We start from the raw sequence: 27,930 nt of genomic DNA, 5'->3' as shown, positions 1-27,930 counted from the left end.
TACTACTCTTTTCCTCTTAAGTTAGAGAGAGACCATTTCTTTTGCTTGCAAACTAAGAACCCTAACCTAGAGCCATGTTAAACTCTTTCTTTCCTTAAGCCTGGTTTAGGTTCTTAAACTCTTCCCACTCCCATCTCCAACTCTTAAACATAGAATTGTTGGCAGACAATACTTAGAAGTTCAGACAGTAGACTATCAGTGTCTAGGAGGCCATTACACAGATGGGATAACCCGGGCCCAGCAAGCTGTTCAGGCCAGCAAGCTCAGAATCAAGGCCAGACCTCAGTACCAGGAAGGGGCTGGAGCAAGAGGCCTAAGATTAAAGACGTACAATAAAAACTATGTTCACACAAACACCTGCACATAGATGTTTATAGCGGTTGTATTCACACTGTCAAAACCTGGAAGCAACCAAGATGTCCTTCAGTAGGTGAATGGTTGAATAAATAAACTATGGTCCATCCAGACAATGGAACACTATTCAGCGCTAAAAAGAAATGAGCTATCAAGTCACGAAAACACATGGCGAAACATTAAGTGCATTATTACTAAGTGTAAGAAGCCAATCTGAAAAGGCTGCATACTATATGATTCCAACTACGTGACATTCTGGAAAAGGCAAAACTACAGAGACAGTAAGATCAGTGGTTGCCAGGGAGCGAGTAGGGAGATGAATAGGTGGAGAACAGAGGATTTTCCCATCAGTGAAATGACTCTGGACGCTACTATAATGGTGGATACACGTCATTGCACCTGAGACCAAACCCATAGAATGTGCGCCTCCAAGAGTGAAACTTAATGTAAACTATGGACTTCGGATGATTATGATGCGTCAAGATAGGCTCACCAGTTGTAACCAATGTCCCACTCTGGTAGGGGATGTTGATAATGCGGGAGGCTGTGCATAAGTGGAAGAAGGAGGTATAAAGGTAATCTCTGTACCTTCACCTCAATTTGGCTGAGAACCTAAAAACTCATCTAAAGAAAAAAAATCTGAAAAAAGACCCCCACCACCTTCCCTTCCTCTGCAGCAGTCTTGCTAGGGTCAGCCACTAACTCTTTCTCCTCCAGGGAACAGGGGGATGTTCAGAAACAGTCAAGTCTCTTCATTTAGATCAGAGGGAGTTCAGATTCTCACAGCTTCTGTGCGGGGTTGGCTTCATGGCTGTGTGACCTGTGTGGTTACACAGGGCTCGGGACTTAAAAACACCCTGCACTTGCTTTAATGCTTTGCTGTCACTGCCATGAAATTCTTAGTTTTTGAACAGGAGCTCCACATTTTCATTTCGCACTGGGCCCCTGCTACTTCTGTGCCCAAGGCTGATCACTTCTCTGTTCCGGTCAATATTACCAAACTCTCTATCTAAATTCCCAAGTCTTTCATTGCTAGTGTTTAAATGCAAATGCCTGCTTGAGTTTTGTGGTCCAGATGTATTATTTCAATCAATAAGTATGCATGAATTGTCTCTATTATACGACTGGGGACTTGGGAGAGGAGGCACAAGCCGAGGACTTTAGACTCCTTAAGAGGGTACCATGGGCCCTTGCTGGGAAGAAGAGGGGGAGAGAACACAAAAGCAAAGCAGGCTGGGTGCAATAAAAGGTTCTCTCTGGTGACATCACAATTCTAGGCTTTGACTTGTTTAGCTTCAACTGAACATAGACAAATAAACAAAACTGTGCTCAGAAGTAATTTTGCCCAAGGATGTGAATGCAAGCAGCTCTGCTTTGCCATGTCTTTTAAGACTTTAAAAACACAGCTGGGGGCTTCCCTGGTGGCGCAGTGGTTGAGAGTCTGCCTGCCGATGCAGGGAACACGGGTTCGTGCCCCGGTCTGGGAAGATCCCACATGCCGCGGAGCGGCTGGGCCCGTGAGCCATGGCCACTGAGCCTGCGCGTCCGGACCCTGTGCTCTGCAACGGGAGAGGCCACAACAGAGAGGCCTGCCACCGGAAAAAAAAAACAACAACAACAAAACACAGCTGACTTTTGTCTGTTTTTTGACTTTTCTTTTGAAAGGAGCTTTAATTCCTAAGAGATTTGTGGAGGTATTCCCAAGTCACACAGTTCCTGATTTGCAGCTATACCTGGGTTACACAGCACCTATTTCCTCTTCCAAGGGTGCTCACCATCACTCCCAGCTCAGAAAAGAACCAGAGATGGTGTCCTGGGTGTGATGGCTCTGACCCAATTCCAGGGTCTCTTCGCTTCACTTCTCCCTTGCTTTCTTTCTCTGTCCATCTCATGTATATCTTTTTCTCTGTAATGTCTTTTTCACTTTCCCTCCTGCTTCCATTTTTTGCTTAGTGATCTTAGGAAAAATCTCAATTGTGGCTGAATTTAGAAATAGTGAAAATTTAAATGAAGGAAAAGAGAACATAAGTTTATATGTATGTAGCAAAGAACCAGTATCTAAAGCACACAAAAATGACCAAAAGCATCTATAGGAATCTCCTAAAAATTATTTTCTTCTACTTTTTCCTTCATTTAAATCTGCTTAAAAAAAGTTAGCATTCAAACTTTCAAAAAGAATTCTCAATGGGCTTCCCTGGTGGCGCAGTGGTTGAGAGTCTGCCTGCTAGTGCAGGGGACACGGGTTCGAGCCCTGGTCTGGGAGGATCCCACATGCCACGGAGCAACTGGGCCCGTGAGCCACAACTACTGAGCCTGCGTGTCTGGAGCCTGTGCTCCGCAACGAGAGAGGCCACAACAGTGAGAGGCCTGCGCACCGCGATGAAGAGTGGCCCCCGCTTGCTGCAACTGGAGGAAGCCCTCGCACAGAAACTAAGACCCAACGCAGCAAAAATAAATAAATTAATTAATAAACTCCTACCCCCAACATCTTCTTAAAAAAAAAAGAATTCTCATTCTATTTTCTATTATTGGCCTTACATTTTAAAAATTAATTTGTAAACAGCTTTTTTGTTTTAATGAATCTATACTCAGTTCTTCCATGTAAAGTTTTCATGGGCTCACCTCAGCACCAGTAACCACTTATATTATTATCCTCTATGGGAAAACATATGCAAATTCCATTTGCAAACATTTGACCTACAAACAAACTCTTGAGACACGATTCATCTGCAGCCAATAGGAGATTACTGACAGAACTCAGGGGAAGGTAGGAGTTAAGTCTGATGGCAAGGGGCTAAAGAGGGTTAATTCAAGGAGTTTGTCAATATAAAAAGGGCAGGGACTTCCGTGGTGGCCCAGTGGTTAAGACTCCATGCCTCTAATGCAGGAGGCATGGATTCAATACCTGGTGGTCGGGGAACTAAGATACCACATGCTGCGCGGCCAAAGAAAAGGAGCATAAATTCTAATTCCTTAATTCCCCAATTCTCTGATCTTTGAAACCCTCTAGTGAACATAACAGGAATTGTGTTTTGGGTGAAATGAAAAAAATGCTTTTGATTTTCAAATTCACTTAAAATATAAAGATATTATAAAATATTTTTTAAAAAACCTTTAGAAGTATGCTTTTCTGACTTCTGCTTTAAGATAGCGAAATAAGCACATGCATTTGCCTCTTCTTTCTCAGGATCTTAGAGAAATGACAGTAAAGTGGTACAGCAATAAATCCATGGCAACGCTGGAAAGAAGGCAGTGGTCTAGAAACTGTAAAAACTCTAGACAGGGAAGTGTAATTCTCCCACATGACCGGAAGATGAGAACAAGAAATACCGGTAAACCACAGTAGTATCTCCCATCTCTTTATATTGATATACAATGTATGCTTGTTTTATGTATTTTTGCCTAGGTGCTATATAGACTGAATGTGTGTGTCCCTTCAAAATTCCGACGTTGAACCTAGTCCCCAGCATGATGGTGTTTGGAGGTGAGGCCTCTGGGAAGTGGTTAGGTCATGAGGGCAGGGCCCTCATAAATGGGACTAGTGCCTTTATATAAGCTGCCCCAAGAGCTCCCTCACACCTTCCACCACGTGAGGAGATGGTAAGAAGACAGAACCGGGAAGCAGATTTGTCAGAAATAAATGTCTCTTATTTATAAGCAACCCAGTCTATGGTATTTTGTTACAGCAGTCCTGACGGATTAAGACACCTGGCTACATCTTTTGGTACCAGGTCTTGAATCTTCAAGTGTCTTTCATTTCATTTCAATGTCAATCTTAACATTTCTAAATACATTGTATCTCCTTTGTAACCTGCACTTTACACAGTAAACACTTGATGAATTGACCTATGCACCTCTCTAAAAAGCACGAAGTTTATTCCTCCTCAATCTGGTTTGATTTTATGGTCTTGGGGGCAAAGATGACCCAGAGAAGTAGGCACCTGGTGTGGCTTATTCCACTATTCCTCCTTCCTTCCAGGAATAAAGAAAACACTTAACTTCGGCAAGATTGGAACAGCAACGCTGTCACTGTAATTTCTGTCATTTTACTACTTATAAATTCATATCACTTTGCCTTGCTCTGGACATTAATATATTTACATAGGTGGATGAATCCAAGAACTGCTTTGAAACCTCACTTGAATAAAGATTTTTAATAGTCCTAGCTGTCCTTTCTAATATCTCACTAACTCAAAGAAATATACTGCAAAAATGACCACCAGTTAAACTGAGCATCCATAGAACAAATTTAATTTCTCAAAACATCCAGCTTAATCCCAGAATACAGATAAACATCTATACTTGTTATTTTAAAGCATGTGTATATGTGTGTTTAACTGACATTTTATAACCTAAATGTACATCAGTATGAGCTGGTTAAATTATCTTACCTCCACACAATGTGGTCATTATAAAGATATATGTATAAGTTTTAAAAGAGCTATGTACTGACATGGAATGATTTCCAAAATATGTTAAGGGAAAAAAGGAATAAAGAACAGTGTATATGCTTTTTTTTTTAACGGAAGTGGATGTATACTTGAATATAAATATGCAATGTATCTTTAGAAAGATACATAAGGAAGTGGAAATTACTGCATCTAGAACAGAGGTACTTTTCACTGTGTGCCTTTTGCACTGCTTGAATTACAAAAAAAATCCTGTTCACATACTTCCTATTTAAAATTTAAAAATAGAGGATTTTATGTGTTACTATATACGATATTCTTACAGATCAGTAAGATGAAAGCCAAATAGAGAAATGGGCCAAGGAAAAGAAAAAAACAATTCACTAAAAAAATATAAACCACCATCAAATGTGGAAAAGTACATAACCCATTACTAATAAAAAGAAACAACAAAACCAAAAAGTATTATTTCCCTTCCCTCGATTTGGTAAAAATTCAAAAGCCTTATAGATTTGATAAGAATATGGGAAAATTTCACTGGTAGAAGTATAAACCTTTAAAGAAGGAAGGACTTCCCTGGTGGTCCAGTGGTTAAGAATCCGCCTTCCAACGCAGGGGACTCGGGTTCGATCCCTGGTCGGGGAACTAAGATCCCACACACTGTGGGGCAATTAAACCCGCATGCTACAACTAGAGAGCCCTCATGCTGCAACTACAGAGCCCACGTGCTGGAGCCCGAGCACCCCAACTAGAGGAAGCCTGCGCGCCGCAATGAAGAGTAGCTCCTGCTCGCCACAACTATAGACAGCCCGTGCGCAGCGACGAAGACCCAACGCAGCCAAAATAAATAAATAAACAGAAAAAAGTTAAACATTACAAATAAGGTTAAAGTTCCTTTTGACTACCGCCCATCCTAGTAGTCAATGTTATCAGTCCAGTGCATACCCTGTCCAAAGTTTTTTCTGTAAGTTTACATACTTAAATGTAGCCATAAAAAACATAGTATTGTTTCAAAAATATTCTGTATTATTTGGCAACATATATGTTTTGACGTAAATTGTATCTCTGTTCCTTTTCTAAGAGAATTCCTTTTTTCCAGCTACAAAAGTTGGGTTTTGCCCCTTTTTCTCTTCTCTCACTGGGAAGCTTGTGTAACGCATGCACGAGCCTTTGTGTCTACTGCAGTTATCTCCCCTCAAGCTTACAATGGTATTCACAGATGCTTATGGTAAATGCCAAATACATTTCAGAGATGATTAAGGAAAGGAGATTTTTATGAGAATACAGGATTTATAGATTTTCCTTTATAATGAATACACAGCAGTGTATTTAAAATTTCATTTTCAAGCACACGTTTATCACCTTACACTCTTCTATCACCTTACTCTTACTCCCTGAGGACAATGTATTTAAAATAAAAATCAAACAAAATATGTAGTCAAAGAACATGTCAGTGATTTTTATATTGATATGTGCTCAGAAATAAAACATTTCTTTGGAAAAAATTAGATGGATTAAATTACACAAATAAAGACAATTCTAAAAAACGAGTCCAAGCAATCTAATTTTGGTCAGAACAGTCACCTTGGAGCAATTAAAAAGCATCTGACTAAAACAAAAGGTTCAATGATACTACCCCTAAAATAAACATTTTATTTTATTTTTCTTAATTTTTTTTGGCCACGTGGCATATGGGATCTTAGTTCCCAGACCAGGGATCCAATCCATGCCCCTGCAGTGGAAGTGTGGAGTCCTAACCACTAGACCGCCAGGGAGTTCGCTTAACATTTTAAAAATGATGAATATATTTGCTGTAAACTGTGTAAACTGGTAATTCATTTTAAAAATTTAAAATTAAAAAAAAATTATTAGGCTGCCAGGCCAAAAAACATTATACTGTCTCAGGATGAATTATTTAACATTTTATTAGAAAAACAATTTTTAAATATATTATAAAAGCAATATATTACTTTAAAAAAGCTTAAGTTTCTATTAACAGAAATAAATTAATGTTGAAAGCAATTATATGTACATGAGTGTGTGTATATTCACACTCACTTCACACACAAAACATTTAAAATACCACTCAAATTTTAATGCATTAGGTCTTTACCAAATCTTATTTGCAGCTTTGGGGCATCAGAGAACTCAGTTATCTGTTTGTGTATATCTCTCAAAGTATTCCTAGATTCTTTTGTTTTACTTAAATACTAGCTCTAGATAATGAAAACCTGTATCAATGCAAATGAAATAAAAACTTCAAATGTAAATCAGATGAAAAAAATTAACAGTAATAGATTCTAAAACCAAATAGAAATTAGTTTTGATAGCTGAGTATCTTGGATTATCAGTACATCTTTTATTCTTCATATGAGTGAACAATCAAAACAATCAAGATGACTATAGCAAAATGATCACAGTTCATGTTTAGAAAATATTTACCTCATCATTAAATGATCAGGTTTATTATTTGAAATATCAAAATAAAATGTTTTGCTATTTTCTATTTTTATTCTATACTTACTTTTTAGAACTAGTCAGAAAAACTTTACTTCAAATACTACAAATAATATAAACAATTTAATATATTTATCTTATTATTTTTAAAAATTTTATTTATTTATTTACTTTTGGCTGCATTGGGCCTTCATTGCTATGCGTGGGCTTTCTCTAGTTGCAGCGAACAGGGGCTACTCTTTGTTGCGGTGCGCTTCTCTTGATGAGCAACACGGGCTCCAGGCGCGTGGGCTTCTGGAGTTGTGGTGCTCGGGCTCTAGAGTGCAGGCTCAGTAGTTGTGGTACACGGGCTTAGTTGCTCCACAGCACGTGGTATCTTCTGGACCAGGGATCAAACCTGTGTCCCCTGCATTGGCAGGCAGATTCTTAACCACTGTGTCACCAGGGAAGTCCCAACAATTTAATATATTCCGTACAACCTGATTTTAAGGTGTTTCTTTAACGTCTGATAATACAGTGTTTAGGATCAAGATAGCCACATTATATATTCAAAGGAAATATTTCCCAAACTTGCCTTGTAAATTAATAAAGAATCCGTTAATTGACAAAAGTCAACAATGATCAAATTTAAAACGTCTTTATTCATTTATATGGTAAATACTGTCCCCTACTAAAAAACAATGACATTGGTCTTTCAATCTGTCAAGCTTAGCTTAAAAGAAAAATCATATGTCTCTTTTCTATATCATGTGTTGACAAGATATAGGATGCAGGAGGTAAAAATCAATTTAACAGACATTATTAAATAATTCCACACATATGCAGAATCTTGGATAAATGGTTAAAATTATAAGTGAACATTAAATGTGGGCACATGAATATTCCATGTACACCAATGGGTTTAACAGAAAATATGTTTGCATTGATTTCTGATAACCAACTTGCTTTCTTTGAATCTTTAAATACCCAGTTCCAAATCTTCCAGCTCCTGGAGAAGGGTTTTCTCTTTCTGAATTTTCTCCAACTAGAAAAGTTTAAAACAATAAAGTTATTAAATAGGAAATAAAATAATTATTGGATCTATAGCCATATAGCAAAAGAGAAAAAATTTAGAGAAAGAATATTTCTGAGACTTTACCAGATCTACTGGTAAACATAGATTTAAAAATACAGATTAGAAACAAGTTCTAATTTGTTATTTGGTATGAATTAAGGGAGCAAAAAACGGAGCTGTCTTACTGCATGCATCTTTAGGTCTAATAAATCTTCCATTCTACACTTGGGCTTCGAAGTGTTGAGGAAAGGAGGAAGGAGAGGGGCAAACGGGACAGTGTGACCTGAGACACAGGAAAGAAGAGAATCTTCCATTTGTCTAACATAATATAAACTGCCTTTATTTTCAGCAGCAATGGCATTAGTATCCCTCAGAGGAAATAGGGACTTCCTCATTCACCACGATCCACATCATGTCTTCCCCTACCCTTGCCTATTTAAGACTAAAAATGTTAAAAAAAAAAAAAAAATGGCACATGGTTTTCAAAAGAAGTTTTAAAATCTATATGCTCTTTTACCTGATTAAATAATTGCTTATAATAAAAAGGGAAGGGTGGTAGTGACTGTGAGCCCAAATGAAAAACGCAGAAAAGACCTGATTTTTTTCTAGCTGTTTTCCAGTTGCTGCTTGTTCTTTCAGTTGTTCAATTGCTTTCAGTTTCTGCAAACATCAAATATATTATGAGTCAAAAGGAAGAATAAGTAATTTTAGAATGCAAATTTTCTTATTAACAATTCAATCATATAAATGTGAAGCCTGAATAAGGAAAATCAATTATCTTACATTTGTATCAGGAACAGACTGCTAAAATGCTAAGGTAAACTATTTTTTAAAATTAAATGTAAAATTGGGTATGTTAAGAACATGGAATTTAGCAAAGTATTTTTCAAGATTTTAATTAATATTATCATATATGTACATCTATGTGTATACATGTACATGTATTTAAATATATCACCATTTTCACCATTTATTTCAGAACCTCACTGTACCTGGACGATGTCTTTGGCTTTAAGAGAAACTCCATAATGTAGCCTGGGAAGGGCTCTAGAAACCTGGATTTTACCTCCAAGGCCGCCATCACAAACTGGTTGCAATTTGACAAGTTAATAAACTTCCTTTTGTTTCTCTTTCTTCATCTTTAAAAATGGGATAAATATCTGCTCTTACCTGTCTCACAAGTGTCTAATGAAAAAGTGAGTATAAAAGTGTTCAAATGTACATTATTTCTTATTACTCCAAAAATCAATAATAAAGACTAATATCCTTTAGACCACTGTGAACAGAACTAAAATAGGTGCCATTCCTAAGTTACAGTATTTCATGGTGAAAAAGCAACAATGAGGACTGTACAAACCTCTCGGATGCCTGTCTTTAGGCATCTAAGCATTACTTTCTTTGTATAATTCTCATGTATTCTTTCAATAAACACATGTGCTTTTCACTTAAGCCTCCCACCTTCTTCAGGTTCTTGATTTTTTTGTCTATCTCAGGGTCTCCGGAAGTTGACTGAGAGAGAGTATTTCGTGGTGTGCTCTGTGGGGCAGGGGTAGGTGCCATATCTGGACTCTTATCACTTCTTGCTTCCTACAGAAAATATTTTCAAAAATTCAATTTTCTAAAATGAAATCATTAAAGTATTTCAACAAACATAGCCTTGGTACATAAAATTCACAAACCAATATATGATTGTATCTTTTGCACATTTTATATAAAGAAAGCATCTGAATTGCTGGTCTCATGAAGTATGCTATATTGTCCCATAACAGATAATTACAATGAAGCGTTCAAAAAAGTCACAGTATAATAAACTACCCAAAAGGTTTTCACTATATAATTGTCATAGGGAACACTTCGCTAGATCTAGGATTTAAAGTTAGGGAATTCCCTGGCAGTCCCACGCTTAAGACTCTGCGCTTCCAATGCAGGGGGTACGGGTTTGAGCCCTGGTCAGGGAACTAAGATCCCACATGCTGTGACGTGTGGGGCCCCCCCAAAATTAAGGTAACATAATAATAAAATAAAAAATAATAGTATATTAGTAATATAAAATTATATTAGTAATATAAAATATTATGTTAGTAATATAAAATGTATAATTAGTAATATAATAACAAATGGAAATAAATGAAATAACCTTAGCAGAGTAAACTAGGAGGTTTCTGTATCAGCAAATAAGCATTCCAAATTTTTGGATATTTTGGTAAGTGCCACTATGTGGATGGTTGGAAATGTGAGAGGGCTTTTCTAATTAAGGTGTTTGAAGTTTCACTCTTGGAATATCCCCAAAAACTATTACACATATATCAAGTACATGTAATAGATGATGCTACAGGATAGGTTCCATAGATATTTATTTATAATCAGATCAATTCAGCTCTGCAAGAAAGTGCCACGGAAAACTTTGTTCCCTGAAAGGGACAGTATATTGCTCCCAATGTGATCAGATCTCTGATGACCTTTCTAGCTTCATCCCTTCTCACCGAGTAACCACTGATTCTGAACCATTTTTATTTCCCCTAAGGTGCCATATATTCTTATTTCCTGGCTTTCATGTGTACTGTTCCTTGTGCCTAGAACACCTTCAGGTCACCTGGCTAACCCTACTTACCCTTTAGGCCTCTGGAAAATTCCCCCACCCCCCAAGAGACCAGATTAGTTGCACAACACATGGTACGTTTCCTTACTGTAACTGCACTGTACTATCCCCCATGAGACTGTACCTGAGGTTTCTCTGTTCACTTGTGCCCTCAGCATAATGTGAGCTCGACTGTACATGCTAAATAAACGAAAGAGCAGAAGACCGACTCTCCTTTGCAATTATGACAAGACATACGTTTTGACAAGAGGAGGGAAAAGTTATGAAAATCTTTCTTTATTGGACCAAAGGTAGGGTTTCTACTTCTTCCTTATAGAGTTCCCAGTGGAATGCACAGACCCTGCAAGACTCTAAAACCTCTTAAGAGTTCTGGATGGAATACTCCAAACTACCAAAGCATCCCAGGGGAACATGGGACAGGCTATCACTCCTAGATCTCCAAATCTAAAAACGTCTGCCTGAGAGTTTTTAGAGAGTGCAGAATTGGAGTATTTTTTTCTCTTTAGAGTCATGTTGGTTGTATTTTGTACATTACAATCAACAAACATTAATTCCTAACCTTCTATGTGAGAACATTACTGAGCACTTTAACAGAGTATTCAGAAAGAAATTATTTAGTTTCCACTCTTAAGGAGCCTATAAGTTCTGATAATATACAGTTTGGTATTTTTCATAATATAAAATTAAAGGAGAAGAGTGGATAAAAGGAGAAGAGACATACTTTGCCTATCAAAATTCACTTTTGACATCAGATAAAAAATTTTTAAATTTAGTTGTTTGTAATCAGCTGAGAATATTAATTTTCTAGGAAGATAAATGTTATAACTATGAAAAACTATTAAAGTTAAGTGAGGGACTTCCCTGGTGGTGCAGTGGTTAAGAATCTGCCTGCCAATACAGGGGACACAGGTTCGATCCCTGGTCTGGGAAGATCCCATGTGCCGTGGAACAAGCCCGTGCGCCACAACTACTGAAGCCTGCGCGCCTAGATCCCGTGCTCCGCGACAAGAGAAGCCACGGCAATGAGAAGCCTGTGCACCACAACGAAGAGTAGCCCCTGCTCGCCAAAACTAGAGAAAGCCCGCGCACAGCAACAAAGACCCAACGCAGCCAAAAAAATAAAAATAAATTTAAAATAAATAAGTAAAGTTAAGTGAAATGACGATTTTCCTCCATATTTTAAAAAAACAAGAATAAGTTAAAATGTTTGTGTTAATATACCTGAATTCTGGTCATTCTCTAAAAAAAGTTATGTACATGGTAAGATTAAACTTTGTTTCAATTATTTTTGGTAAAGCTGATAAGCTTACAAAGTCATCACCAGTTTATAAAAGTACTTGGTTAGATTATGTACATCTGACTCCTTTATCTTTGGTTCCTTAATTCAGTCAGGGATGAGATCCGGTCATAGATCATTTACCTTTGTTCTATCACACAGTCATAACTTTTACTAACTCCATCCAGTTGTCTCAAAAATACATACTGAAAGGATTATCTTGCATGTAGAAAACTCTTTGTCATCACTGAGAAAACACGCAGAATAACTCCAAAATGACGGATTAGTAGTGTCATCTTTAGTAAATAATGTGTGGGTGATTATATGGTTGTATGAGGTGGGGTGTGTGTGGGGGGGTTGTTTTTGTAATTATTATGTTTTACATTAATAGCACTGATTGTTTTTTGTTTTTTTTTTTTTTTTTTTTTGTTTATTTTTTAATTTTTTTTTAATTTTTCGGTACGCGGGCCTCTCACTGTTGTGGCCTCTCCCGTTGCGGAGCACAGGCTCCGGACGCGCAGGCTCAGCGGCCATGGTTCACGGGCCCAGCCGCTCCGCGGCATGTGGGATCCTCCCGGACCGGGGCACGAACCCCCATCCCCTGCATCGGCAGGCGGACTCTCAACCACTGTGCCACCAGGGAAGCCCGCACTGATTGTTTTTTCAAAAGAACCACAGAGTTATCTTTAAGAAAGTCACATTGGGACTTCTCTGGTGATCCAGTGGTTAGGACCCCGCGCTTCCATGACAGAGGGTGTGGGTTCCCTGGTTGGGGAACTAAGATCCCACATGCCGTGCGGTGTAGGCAAAAAGAAAAAGTTAGACTATTTTAATATTAATTTTTCTAAATAAGACATACTGATTCTATGACCCTCCTCCCCAAATTTTATGTGCTCAAATACCAGAATAACACACAAAAATAAACAACTAATGGGACTTCCCTGGTGGTCCAGTGGGTAAGACTCCATGCTCCCAATTCATGGGGCCTGGGTTCGATCCCTGGTCAGGAACTAGATCTCACATGCATGCCACAACTAAGAAGTCTGCATGCTACAACTAAGAGTCCGCGTGCCTCAACTAAGACCCAGCACAGCCAAAATAAATAGTAAATAAATATTTTTAAAAAATAAACTTAAAAAATAAATAAATAAATAAACTAATATTTTATTACAAAGGGACCTTAGCTCAGTACCAGCAATGGTCATGTTAAAAATATCTTCTGATAAAGAGGAAGAAACAGCACTTATAAAAGTGGGATTCTGGGCTTCCCTGGTGGCGCTGTGGTTGAGAGTCAGCCTGCCTATGCAGGGGACACGGGTTCGTGCCCCGGTCCGGGAAGATCCCACATGCTGCAGAGCAGCTGGGCCCATGAGCCATGGCCGCTGAGCCTGCGTGTCCGGAGCCTGTGCTCCGCAACGGGAGAAGCCACAACAGTGAGAGGGCCGCGTACCGCCAAAAAAAAAAAAAAAAAAAAAGTGGGATTCTACGTTGAGGGGGTTTCTGAAGGCCCTTAAATCTCAGTTAGAAGGAATCTTATACAGTCATTATAAAAAACAGTATGGCAGTTCCTCAAGAAATTAAAAATATGTGATCCAGCAATCTCACTTCTGGGTATATATCCAAAGGAAACAAAACTCATTATCCCAAAGAGACAGCTGTACTCTCATGTTCACTGCAACATTATTTATAATAGCCAAGGTATGGAAACAATCTATGTGCCCTTCAACGAAAGAATGGATATAGAAAATGTGATATATAAACATACCTACATATTTACACAGAGTAGAACATTATCCAGTCATAAAAAAAGGAAATCCTACCATCTGCAACAACATGCATGAAACTGGAGGGCATTATGCTATGTGAAATAAGCCAGAAAGAGAAAGAGAAATACTGCATGGTACCACTTAATATGTGGAATCTAAAAAAAAAAGTCAAACTCATAGAAACGGCGAGTAGGATGTGGTGGTTGCCAGGAGCTGAGGGGTAGTGGGAGAAATGGCGAGAGGTTGGTAAAACGGTACAAATCGTCAGTTATAAGATGAATAAGGTCTGAGGATCTCATGTATAACATGGTGACTGCAGCTGATAATACTATATTATACTGAATACAGTAAATGAAATTTGCTAAGAAAGTAGAATTTAAGTGCTTCATCCCCCAGAAGTAAATATGTAAGGTGATGAATGTGTTAATTAACTTGATTGTAGAAATCCTTTCACAATGTATACCTATATCATATCATCCCATTGAACACTTTAAAATTTTTATTTGTCAATTATACCTGTAATTATTAGCTGGAAACCAACAACAACAAAAAAGGAATCTTAGCTACCAGTTTGTAATATTCGGGGCCAGCAGAGGTGTCTACCCACTCTGATGAAAGGCCAAGTCCTCCTTTTTACACAAGTCTAATACATGGACTAGATCATTTTACTTGGAAGGACCTAAGCCTGAGTTATTTAAAGACATTTCTGGAGATGAAATATATTTACAAAAGAGCACACCGATTTTTTTAGGCCCAGATTTTAACAGAATATGGATGCATAATGAAATTCTATACCTTAAAATAGTAACTGCCTGTCAAAACACATAAGTAACCTAGAACTGTCAAAATTCAAGCATTAATAGGCAAGATGGAATTGTCTCAATCTCAAAAATGTGGTTACCATGACTTTACTAACCACAAATTTCCAGCCCAGCAGATCTCACTATCACCGTAAGCCACACACCATCACAATTTACTTGTCAATTATTATGCTGGTGTGGTTTTACAACTACCAAATCATATAAAAAATTATTTTAGAACAATTCCACTGTTTGGGTACTCTAGTGTTTAGATTCCCAGCTGAACAATTCCTATAGTAATATACTGAGTGACAAAATGGCCTTATAGTCATGTAATTTCTGGTTTCTCTTAAACATATGCTTTCAAAAAAGCAAACTATACCACTTCACACAGCTCCTCCAAGAGGGTCTGTTGCAAGTAACACACAACACAATCCCATGAGGGTTTCAGGTTTTAAGGTCAGTTCCAGTTTCCTAGGTCCCACATTATATATAAAGGGCTACTGAGAAATTCATAGGCAAACACAAAAGAGACATTCTGGCTACTTAAGTCTAACTCCAACTACATTTTATAACCTGTCAAGTTTTTAGGACTACAGTTCTTTAAACTTTAAGGGACACAGCTAATTTAACTGGTTTCATTTGTTTGTTTTGTTTGAAAAGATAAGCGCCCCAAGTACCTGCTTTGCAGCTTTCTTAGCCTCATGCTTCCTTTGATTTTTAAGAGCTGTTTTGGATAACGGCTTCTCATTTCCTGGTTGTGGTTTCATATTCTGAGGTGGTTCCTCCTCATGCTATAGAAAATGTAAAATAAATGACTTTGAAATGGAGTCCACGTATTTACAAACATATACAACAAATTATACAATTTGGCTAGTACAGGACAAACTTACTTTACCAAATTTATCTTAAGTTCACTGGCAAAGAATATTTCAAAACTCTTGCTGTAGGCACACTTCAACGGTCAAGATGGATTTAATAAGGATCTTCCTACTAGTTGATACATGATATCTTTCAGTTATATAAGAGCCAGCAAAATTCACTTTATTTTTGTTTAAACAATGGAATTTTTCTTAGTACTACCACTGACACATGATTTTTATGAAATTAGATACTAACAATAGTTTCTTCTGGGTGCTTTTGGATTTGACTACTGCCAAAAGAAACAGTTGCCTCATTTGTTTTCTTTGCACAAAGAGTCACTTGCTAGATCTTGCAAAATCAGAGATTAGAAGATTAAAAATAAAAGCAAATGGAAAAACTAAAACAGACAATAAAAAATTAAATCAAATATGAAGGGGGTAACTACATAGTTATAAATCCAGAATTAACATAATGAAGAGGTTTTAAAACACTAAATGACTTGTCAGACTATACTGTGAAAACAGGCAATCATTTTCATCATCAGATATTTATATAACTATCAACCACATTCAACAATAACAGAATTACATACAGGATCAAGAAGGATCTAATGTAAAACACAGTGACTATACTTGATAGCACTGTATTGTATAATTGTATAACTGAAATTTCCTGAGGGTAGAATTCAAATGTTCTCACAAAAAAAAAAAAAAAGAAGATAAATATGTGAGGTGAGGATATGTTAATTAACCAGATGAGGGGAAACCTTTCACAATGTGTATTAAATCACCATGATGTACACTTCTGAAGTTTCTTGAGTACTAGATCTCAGAGCTGTATTGTACTTATAAGTGCTATAATCAAATGCGCAGGGCTCAAACATTTAAGATATAGAGGAATAAGTAAAAAACCATAAAGTGATTTTTATCTTAGCAGCTGCATTAACTATTGCAGGCATTGAAGTTCTGTGTGTGAACATACCCTACTTGAAGCAACTGAATATATGAGAACCCACATTTGGAGAACACACAAATTTGCATGGCAAGCCTCTTGCACTTTTTTGATCCCCACTGCACATAATGTTAGTTAAGATATACTAATCCTTGAACATTTGTTTTATATTCTTTCAATAGTGAGTTCTTCTATAGTATCTTGCTTTGGCTGAAAAAGTTTCTACTCATGAGAACTTTTAAAAAAAAGAGAAAAAAAAAAAAAAAAGAGAAAGCAATTAAGAATGATGCAAGAAGAAAGGATGAGTTACAAGTCTCTTCCACACTGTGAGCATCATGTAGCCACTGACAGACTTTCATTTTATTTATTTATTTTTAGCTGTGTTGGGTCTTTGTTGCTGCACATGGGCTTCTCACTGCGGTGGCTTCTCTTGTTGCGGAGCACGGGCTCTAGGTGCACAGGCTTCAGTAGTTGCGGTGTGTGGGCTTAGTTGCTCCGCAACATGTGGGATCTTCCCGGATCAGGGATCGAAACCGTGTCCCCTGCACCGGCAGGCGGATTCTTAACTACTGCACTGCCAGGGAAGTCCCCTGACAGACTTTCATTTTAGATGAAAAAAATCCACACAGCTACTACGGATCATGAGCTTTTCTGGCTCTAGCAATGTGTCTACTGTACACAATTTCATCCTCATTAATAAAGTTTGTTTCTTCAATTACACCAATTATAAGATTGTCTTGATAAACACATTATAAAAGTGAAGGTTTTTTTTGAAAGCCAAGAAATACTTCTTTAAGTATAATTTATATATGAATTTTTACTTATAAAAAAAGTAATTTTTTCCTTCAGGGGGAAGAATCCAAACACCTTTTTCCCCCTCTGCTATGTAACCTTCTTCCTTTGTGAAGTTATTGACCAGACTATCTTTGTTTCTAGTAATTTCTTGACAATGTTTTCTTTGCCATTTAGTTTTCTGGAATTAGATACAAACAATAATTTCTCATTCATAGGCATATAGTTCCTTCAAATAAAATGATGTGATAGGATCACATAATCAGCAGATTATATACAAAAGCAAGAATTTAGTAGAAATCTTAAATGTCAAAAAAGTTTGGTTTGGGGACTTCCCTGGTGGTCCAGTGGTTAAGAATCCGCCTTCCAATGCAGGGGACGCACGTTTGATCCCTGGTTGGGGAACAAAGATACCATATGCCGCGGGACAACTAAGCCTGCGTGCCGCAACTACTGAGCCTGAGTGCCACAATTAGAGAGAAGCCTGCATGACACAATGAAAGACCCCACATGCTGCAACAAAGATCCTGCGTGCTGCTACTAAGACCCGGCACAGCCAAAAAAAAAGAGTAAAAAAAAAGTTTGGTTTTAAGAAGTTCTTACCTAGTTTTTTTTCACTATTTTCAAAATATATTCTTTCTATATTAATTTTTCTCCCTCCACCAACCAAAACAAATTAGTTTTATGAGTCAGAGAATAAAAATATACACTAATTCAGAAGTTCTTCCTCTTGTGCTATCTTACACAGATTTAGAAAGCAGGATGTGTTAAGGTCACTTCTTTTTTTTATCTCAGGTAAGGGAAATTTCAATAAAGAGACAGAACAAATCCTAAGACTATTATATCTTTTTTAAAAAAATCTAAATGCAAAAATAATAAACAGGGCTTAATTTGTTATATGTTTCTATATATTTTTACTAAATAACTTAATGCAACAAAAATGTTTCACCAACATTTCATTGAAGTCAAAACGCTACATTTTGTGGAGGAAGAAGGCCTGTTCTTTTGTTTTTGTTTTTCAGAGGGTTAGGAGCACAATGGAGGCACAGAAACATTTATCCTTTGAAAAAGTATCTACTTCCCTGAGTGCCTTAATAATTAAGTGACTATATATTCCCATTTACTTGGAACAGTCCCAGTTTACACCTATTGTATGGTCATCATTCTATTAATATGAATAATATTATTCATTCTTATAGAGCAACTTTATTCCTTAATGTCATCACAGAAACTCAGGATATTAATAAATGCTTTCCCCTGAGCTCTGAAATGCTAACATTTTAAAGCAGATCAGAATCTGACCAATACTCCAGTCATAACTTTACAACAGAGGTCTGGAACTGATGGCCTAAGGACAAGTGTGTTTTGTTTGAATAGCAGTGTTTTAAAAATTGAGAAATTTCATACAAGCATCCAGACTTGTCTTGAAAAATCAAACTCTTGGCAAACTGGGCCTAAAATCTCCTGTGGAAACAATGGGCTACTGCTGTGTAGTTGCTATGGCCTTGAAAGAGGGCATGCTCTCTCCCTTTCACCATTCTCTCCCACTCACCATTGCCTTACACTAGCCGCCTAGCCTGACAGGCATTTGAATTTGAGCCCACAATCTACACCCAGTTATCTTTCCCAGAGATTTTACATTAATTACTTTGTCAACTTAACAATAGTTCACTGGAACTTCCGTGTCAGTCCAGTGGTTAGGACTCCTCGCTTCCACTACAGGGGGCCCAGGTTCAATCCCTGGTCAGGGAACTAATCCCGTAAACCGCAGTGCACGGCCAAAAACACAAACAAACAAAAAAACAAAACCCAAAACAACCATTCACCATCTTCAGCAGCAGGTCCTCCACAATTTCTACCCTAGAGTTTGTATCTTCTAATCAGATACTAAGTAACACAAGAACATGCATAAGGATCTAGGGAACTCTACACACTGGAAAACCTTTTCCTACCAAAGTAGTAAAACTTTACTTACCAGTTTGGAATTGGTGACTGGTTTATTTCTTAAAGCTGGGGGTCTATAAGCTGTTGCAACTTTAGGTTCTTCACTAGGTACATCACTTGGAACTGCTTGGTAAGTTATTGCTTTTTCTGGAAATATTCCATCTAGGAATGGCTGCCAAGAAACCTGCCATAATTCTGCATTTGATGGTACATCATACTTGTGTAAGACAGAACCGGTATAATGCCAAATCTTGTACCCATTATTAACACGTAACCTGGGAGCACATGTGGCTGTTAAAATATGCTCACCATCTGGGCACCAAGCAAAATATGTAGAATCAGAGGCCACCGGTTTAGAAATAAGTTTGTAGTTTTTAACATCCCACACTTCCATTTGCCCCCTCAGATTTCCAAATCCAGCTAGTACTAATATATGTCCATGAGGGCTGTAGTAGGCTGCATTACGAGGGCCAGTTCCAAAGTCAAACACAGGATCACACTTCAAGTTGAAAATTGTTGCTTTGGCAGGCATGAAACCATAAACAGCACAAAACTCAGTAGAACTAGAATTCCAAACTACATCATAAATGGGGCCATTTTTTGCTAGAAAAAGAATATAAAATCCAAGTTAGTGATAAAGAAATACGTATAGTATTATAATATTTAATAGCACAAATTACAATCATAACACTCATAAACACATCAAACACTAAAAAAAAAATCCAAAAATTTCATGGTATGTTAAAATATTTTTACATGACATACTATGGGGATTAATGTATGATTATAAATTTATTTAAGAACGCTTAATTTCTTTTATTTTTTTATAATTGTTTTGCAATTTTGTATATTATTATTTGTCTTTAGTACTTTTATTAAAATTTTTTTTTTTTGGCCATGCCACGTAGCATATGGGATCTTAGTTCCCTGACCAGGGATCAAACCCGTGCTACCCTGCAGTGGAAGCATGGAGTCTTAACCACTGGACCACCAGGGAAGTCCCTTAATTTCTTGTAAACGTTCTGGCAATGTGGGCTCATAGAGGCATAGGTTATTATTACTATTAAAAAACTAGTTTTTCTAGTAATATATGCATACAGTAATAAAGATACAAACTATATAAAAAGACATGCCACAAAATAAGTCCCTTTACGCAAAGGCAGCCCTCTGTTATACTTCTTGCATATCCTTTCAGAATATTTTTGTTGAAATTAAGCATCTCTCTCTTAAGCACTTACACACACACAAAAAGTTCTAAACCTTTGTTGTTTTCGTTTAATACTCTTGGAAATTTTTCCATGTAAGCACACTGAGCTCTGCCTCATTCAGTTGCACTGTATTCCATTACAAATCTTGCTGTTTATATTCCACTGTAAATGTACACAAATACATCTGTAGGAGAGAAACTGCCTGGTCAAAGGGCACATACATTTACTTCATAATGTACCACCAAAATGCCCTTCAAAGAACTTGTACCAGTTTACACTACCATTAGTTTTTTTTTTTTTTTTAATTTATTAAATTTACTTATTTTTGGCTGTGTTGGGTCTTTGTTGCTGTGCATGGGCTTTCTCTAGATGCAGCGAGTGGGGGCCACTCTTCGTTGTGATGGCTTTTCTTGTTGCGGAGCACAGGCTGTAGAGCACAGGCTCAGTAGTTGTGACGCACAGGCTTAGCTGCTCCACGACATGTGGGATCTTCTCGGACAAGGGCTCAAACCCGTGTCCCCTGAATTGACAGGCAGATTCCCAACCACTGCGCCACCAGGGAAGCCCTACCAGTAGTTTTTGATAGCAAAGATTTTCCCCTCACTCTCACTCATACTGTTTCATATTTTTATCTTTGTCAACCTCCTAAGTGAAAAATTGTATCTTGTTTTCCTTTATTATAAATGAAGCACCTTTTAGTATACTTAAACATAATTTTACTTCTTTTTTTGTGGACTATTTTTTACTGTCCTGTACCTATTTTTCTCTCCTGTTATTGGTCTTTTATTGTTACACTTGAGATATTAACAAAATTCACCTTTTCTCATATTTATCCCTTGTCTAAAACTTTTTTTCCCTAATTTTTTGTTTGTTTTGCTTAATTTATGGACTCTTTTCTTTCCCCAGTGTAGAAATCTGTAATTTCATATACTAAAATTTATCACTTTCCCCATACGACTTCTACCTTGTTTAAAGTCTTTTTCTACTTTAAGATTAGAAAAATATACGTATAGCTGATTCACTTTGCTGTAGCTGTATAGCAGAAACTAACAACATTGTAAAGTAACTATACTCCAATAAAAATTTTTTTAAAAATTAGAAAAAATTCTCCCACATTTTCTTCTAGTTCTGTAGTTTTAGATACAATTTTTTGGCCCAATTGGAACTTATTTTGGTAAAGAATTAGCAATAGTAACTTTTTGTTCCAAATAGCTAGCCAACTGTCCCCAAACCATATATTAAATGATCAATATTTTCCTGCATTGATTCAAATGCTGACTTTATTATATGTCAATGGCTTTGGAAGTATGGATCTATTTGTGGATCCTATTGTGTTCCACTGATTTATCTGCTTATCCATAAGCCAGAACCAAATTGTCTTAATTACAATTGCTTTACATTTTAATATCCAATAGTATCAGAATCCTTCCTTCGCTACTCTTTTTTTTGCAAAGTTTTCAAAACATTCTTGCATGTTTATTTTTCAATATCAACTTTAGAACCAGCTTATCTAATTGTAAAAAAGAAAATCTACTGGCATTTTAGTTTAATTTTTAGATCAATTTGGAGAGAAATGACATCTTTGTAAAGTTATTAAAGGTTATAGTTTGCCCCTCAGAAGTTTTAAAGTTTTCTTCCCATCAGCCCTATATATTTCTTTTTTGTTGCTGTATATGGAATCTTTCCTTCCATTTTGCTTTTTAAGAGGCTGTTGTTTATGCTGTAACTTCATCTGATGAGCAGAGATGATTCGATTTTCACCTTTCTAAACTATATACTTATTCTTTTGATCAGGTACACTAACTAGGTCTTTCAGAATGTTAAATAATAAATGGAAGGGGGGCGGGTCATCCTTGTTTTGTTCCTGATTTGAATGGGAATACACAGTTTTTGAAAGAAAGGTTACCTTACCCTTACATGTTCAATTCAAAATAAAAAAGATTAGGGAGTTGCCAGAATTTTAAAACTAGTTTTTCACAGCTAACTCATCAAAACAAAATATGAAGTGGTTAAAACTCTTCAGTTCTGAAGACGGTGCTAAACACACTACATCAACTTGCTGTCATAATTAATTAAACAAGTCCCCAAAGAGCTATTACAATGAAATTATCTCACTCAGCAAGTTCCCTACTAAACTGCTAGCATAACTAAATTAACTAATTGGATTCTGTCAAAATAAGGTATGCTTGGGGATGATAAGAGGAATTTTATCTTAAAGGTTATTAAAATACGTGAGTTCTATCACTTGATCAAGAACTTAGATGATATCATCTTTATGGCACTGTATTTTTTACTATCATTTGTTCTATTAAAGGAAGACTGCTGGAACACTCACGTAATTGCACCACAGCACTTTCTCCATTTGTGGCAATGTAATGCAGAGTCTGTTCCCCATAGTAGGAAGCTCCTGTCTTGTCAACATCAGTACTAGCTATTACCAACACAGCAGTAGCTGTAAGGGTAAAAACTTTAATTAGATTTAAAACACAAATTAAACTAATGTTGATTAGAAAAATATTAAAAAGTGTAACAAAGCACATGTAAATTTTCATTGAATAAGCACTGATACTCTTTTCTTTTTCTATATACATAGGAATATAAGTCTAAATTAATGCTTGATAAACAAAATGGGAGATAAAATATATTTACCATACCTTTTTTATTCCATAGCATTGTAACCTTATCAGCCTTAAAGAAACTTTTATTGGCTAAAGCTGCATGAGGTCCATCAAAGTTGGGGTACTGATATAATCTAACAAATGAAGGTGCACCCTTACTTCCTGGAACATAGACAGCCACCTAAGATACACAGACATAAATAATGACTTAAATTTTTTGAAGCATATAAACTAAGATGGACATGTTTTTAAAGTCACTAAAAACTAGGAAAAGGTTTAATGTCATAATATTCCACATGAACAAACAAAAACATTAGCAGTTACCTTGTACGGCTGGGGTCCAGGTGATAACACAAAATCATTAATTTTTTTCAAATGCAATTTATTTGCAAATGTATCTAAAAAAAAGTAAATGATATTAGATTAATGAGAGAAGCTAACAGAAATATCTCAAATTCTGAATGCATTATAAAAGGTTAACGTAACTATACACAAAACGGCTCACTGTAGTCTCATGTCGGTGAGGCAGAGTAACAGAGTGGAAAAAGCATGGGTGAGTGAGACAGACCTGTGCTTGAATTCCTACTCAGTCACTGTGTGACTGTGTGACCTTGGGCAAGTAATGGGATTACATACCTAATTCTTAGTGTACAGTGCCAGGCACACAGTAGGTATTAAATAAATATCAGTTCTCTTCTCTTAAATCTCTGAACTAAAGTAGTCTTAGAGCCCATTTGATGGGACAGATGACCCTAGCTTGCTACTGTAGAACGTGGAAATGAAAATTCTGTAACTAATGTGATAAACAGATCCACAACAATGATAATCAACAAGAGTAACTATAACAATGGCCGATTTTTGTTGAGTGCTTACTCTGTGCCAGGCAGTAAGAAACCATGTTATGAACACTACGCTCTCCTAGTTAACAGGATCAAGAGCTATTACTCTTTCTTTGTTCAAATATAGAGACCAACAGCTATTCAAAAGTAGCATACCAAACTGCTAAACTGGCAGCCCCCTTCTTCTGGCATGCTCATAAAGAGGCAAGGAAGATAAGCGAGCAAGCTAACCCCAAATTAGTGGGGAAAGGATTAAGCCTCAAAAGCAGGAAATTGAAGGGTAATGCTAAATGACTGTGTAGATGGTGTCAAAATCAGCCTGCATGCCATCTTCTGTACATGTGAACATTTGCCAATTCCCATTCTACTTTCTCGACTTATGATGGGGTTATGTCCTGATAAACCCATGGTAAGTTGAAAATATCATAAGTTGAAAATGCATTTAATAAACCTTATGTACTGAACATCATAGCTTAACTTAGACTACCTTAAATATTAAGTGCTCAGAACACTTAATATTAGTCTACAGTTGAGCAAAATCATTAAACACAAAGGCTATTTTATAATAAAGTGTTGAATATCTCATGTAATCTATTGAATACTCAACTGAAAGTGAAAAACATAATGGTTGTACAGGTCCAAAAGAGTTCTAAGTGTATCAATTGTTGACCCTTGTGATCATGTGGCTGACTGGGAGCTGTGGCTCACTGCTGCTGCCCAGCATCACGAGAGGGTACCATTCCACATGGCGCTAGCCCAGGAAGAGATTGAAATTCAAAGTACAATTTCTACTGAATACATAGCACTTTCACACCATCATGAAGTTGAAAAATCTTAACTCAAACTATTGTGAGTCAGTGACTGTACTAAAAAGTGTTCAGTCACCAATGGAATATTCTAAGGACAAAAGGAACTGCAAAACTTTCTTCTTTAAATTATTTTTCAGTAATCATGTTATAGGTGTTACTATTGGTATTGCTATTCTAAGAATGCTATGTGGTCAATGAAGAATAAAGCAAATGAATAATTATGTGGATGTGATATTCTCAAACTATCACCCCTGTTATCCCAGAGAAACACATTCTTGGTGTTGGCAAAAGGCAATACAGATATAAGATAAAAAAGAAAAAAAAAAAAAAAAAGGCCTAGAAACAATGATCAATCAACACAGTAGCAATGAGAATCCTCTACACCCAGACTGTGGTCTCTAAATACCATTTTCCACTAAAAGGGAGCAGAGTATATTGGAGAATTGGCTGATTCTAGGTGTATAGCAAGAAATATACAAGATAATCCTAGAATGATTTGTCCTACCATATAGCAAAAAAGTCATTAAAGACTAATTGACCAATGATGGGACAATTTGAGAATCAATAAGAATAGTAATTAAAATGCATTGAAACACATCATGTGTAAATCCATAGTTCATTAGGTTGGGGGTGGGGACTAATCGGTTGCAATGGAGATTGCTAAAGAAAGAACTCATTTTATTAAAAGTGATAAAGGAGAAGAATATTTATTTTGCCTTTCCCATATAAATGGTCCACTAGGTAACCAAATAGTAGAAAGGGGAATTTCTCCTTATAGAGGTAGTACAGCTAATAAATGATAGGGGAAGGAGGGAAACTATAGTATCACCAATTTTTAACCACGCATTGAACATTAACGCCAATTAACCGTACAAAATTAAAGACAATGAGACATTATGTGCTTCTTGATAAAAGAATTGAACACTGCCTTATGATGTAGTCTTGCCCTCAGCTCCCCAAAAAAGAACTTGAAGCTGACCAACTCTAGATCCAAATAGTTATTTACAGGAAACAGATGAACATGTTAAATTACAGAATGGGATACAAGAGCAAAACTCAAATATGGGAGTATATATAAGTAACTTTGTTTCTTAAATAATAAATTGCAAGGGAGAAAAAAGAATGGAGAGGGAACTTATAGCTTAAAGAAACTTAAAAGATATATAAATCAATTGCAATGTGAAGGACCTTATTTGGATCCTGAGTTTTAAAAAAATTATCACATTTTCAATTATTAGAAATTTGAACACTGACCAGATATTCTATAATCTGTGATAATGGTATTATGACTAAGTTTGAAAAAAATATTAAGAGCCCTAATCTTCAGAATACATACTGAAATAGTTATAGGTAAAATTATACGATGTCTACAATTTTCTTTAGCAGAGTAAAAGAGATGGTAGGTGGACAGATGCATGGATGAAGAAGGTTTGGCAATGGGCTGATGGCTATGGGACTAGGTGTCTACTTTTGTATTTGAAACTCTACACAACAAAATATTTTAAAAATTTGTATCACAGAATTTCAATAGCAACTAAACTCAGAAAGAGGTACTCAAATGTCTTAATAGTAATTATTAGATAGTAAAAGTTTATTATAAAAGAATGTTTGTGTTATAAAGTTTTACTAGCAATTACACTTGGAGTTATTCAAATGAATTACTGTAACAGCAACTGTTAATATATTAACAGTATTTAGGAGAACCCTATGATACCATATAAGGCAATAAAAACTGTACATATTTATAGCAAATAATAAAATTATTTCATAAATCTTTCCATACTAAAATTGTTGTTTTCAAAGAAGTGAACTTCATTGTTAACATTTCGGGCACAGAGAGTTTCATCTTCTGACCAGGATGGACACCTACATTGAAAAGAAAGAATATTAAAAAATTTTAAATAGAATATAACATCATATGTTAACATGTTAAAGTTTATGATATTGTTTACTACTTAAGGAAAAATACTTATAAATATGATGTCAAGTCAGTTACTAATAGTTTTAGTCAGCATATATAATAGAAAAATATTATTCCTTTTGATTCAAATACTAAATAAAAGATCAAGTTTTTACTCTATTACATTCTCACATACAAAATCCTTAAAGATCTAGATTTTGATCTGAGAAGTTATTTTCTAAATCAATACCAGAGAAACAAATAACATACAACAAAGATATTTAAAATATTTAAAAATAATTAGTATTTTAAAGCATTTATTTACCAATTTTGCATTTTTTTCTGGATGAAAGACTTCAAACACGTCCCAGTTTTCACATCATAAAGTTGTAGGTTAGGTATCCCAGCTGTATCATCTTTAGAAGCTGCCATAAAAACAAAAATTTTTGCAGTAATTGTCTCCTAACACTAGTAAAAAGATTTCATTCTTAGAAAAAATTTGAACAAGATTATAAAAGATCGGGTAAGAGCTGCTTTAAATCAACTTTCCCCTCTAGCTTTAATTATAGATTTAATCATCCATTCCTAAAGCTATGACAATATGATGGCTGTCTGAGCAGAATTTTGTATTTCTGAAATGAGTTAATTACTACAGTTTTTAAGAATAATTAAAGAGATTAAGTGTGACATAGTTTGCTGTTAAACAGATTAAACTGTCTTATCACGAAAGCTGTGTCTGTAAGTTACACACATGAAGAAAAGTTATATAAAACCACTCACAGTCCTCAACTGATTCTCAATTTCCCTTTTACTTACTTGGAAAAATAATATTCATTAGAGTCCATGCCTCTTGGAAGAACGAACTTAGGAAGTTCATAATCCAACAATGAGCTACTATCATATATTTATTCAACAATATCCACATTATTACAAAATGCTTCTTAAAATAAGCCCTATACCGGGACCCAATATTTTATCACTGATCTATGAAGCACAGCTATATATTGGGTTGGCTAAAAAGTTCATTTGGATTTTTCTGTAAGATGTTATGGAAAAACCCAAACGAACTGTTGGCCAAGCCAATAAAATGTTCATATAATGTATATTAGATCTTTAAATGCGTTAGAAAATGACACACCATTTCCTACCTTTGTCATACCATAAACATTTCTTAGATGTTGTGTCTACTGTACTTCCTCTTTCATTTGTAATTATATAAAACGATTTTTATTTTAAAGGTCATTATTCTTCTTAATTTTTGCGATCTTCTCTATCCATTGGTTATTTACT

At 36.1% G+C, this 27,930-nt stretch overlaps 1 protein-coding gene across 4 annotated transcripts in view; it reads right to left on the bottom strand.

Moving 5' to 3' along the window:
• Positions 1–7,841: 7,841 nt before the first annotated feature.
• EIF2A (eukaryotic translation initiation factor 2A) overlaps positions 7,842–27,930 on the bottom strand; it is a 38,224-nt gene continuing 18,135 nt past the window's right edge. The window contains exons 5-14 of one of the 4 annotated variants that reach the window (XM_065876163.1): positions 26,966–27,065; positions 26,524–26,606; positions 23,417–23,490; positions 23,129–23,273; positions 22,810–22,926; positions 19,298–19,869; positions 15,396–15,509; positions 9,733–9,861; positions 8,869–8,934; positions 7,842–8,244 (exon numbers count right to left, since the gene is read on the bottom strand). In XM_065876163.1, the coding sequence (XP_065732235.1) occupies positions 8,179–8,244; positions 8,869–8,934; positions 9,733–9,861; positions 15,396–15,509; positions 19,298–19,869; positions 22,810–22,926; positions 23,129–23,273; positions 23,417–23,490; positions 26,524–26,606; positions 26,966–27,065 (1,466 nt within the window). In that variant the 3' untranslated portion in view covers positions 7,842–8,178. Of the gene's footprint in view, positions 8,245–8,868; positions 8,935–9,732; positions 9,862–15,395; positions 15,510–19,297; positions 19,870–22,809; positions 22,927–23,128; positions 23,274–23,416; positions 23,491–26,523; positions 26,607–26,965; positions 27,066–27,930 lie in introns of those variants that run through there. The other 3 variants (XM_065876160.1, XM_065876161.1, XM_065876164.1) reach the window with 3 other exon arrangements.

Source organism: Phocoena phocoena, chromosome 4 (genome assembly GCF_963924675.1).
Source record: "Phocoena phocoena chromosome 4, mPhoPho1.1, whole genome shotgun sequence".
Taxonomy (NCBI): Eukaryota; Metazoa; Chordata; class Mammalia; order Artiodactyla; family Phocoenidae; genus Phocoena; species Phocoena phocoena.
The sequence above is the reverse complement of the archived record's forward strand: the minus strand, read 5'-3'. Positions and strand labels throughout refer to the sequence as shown.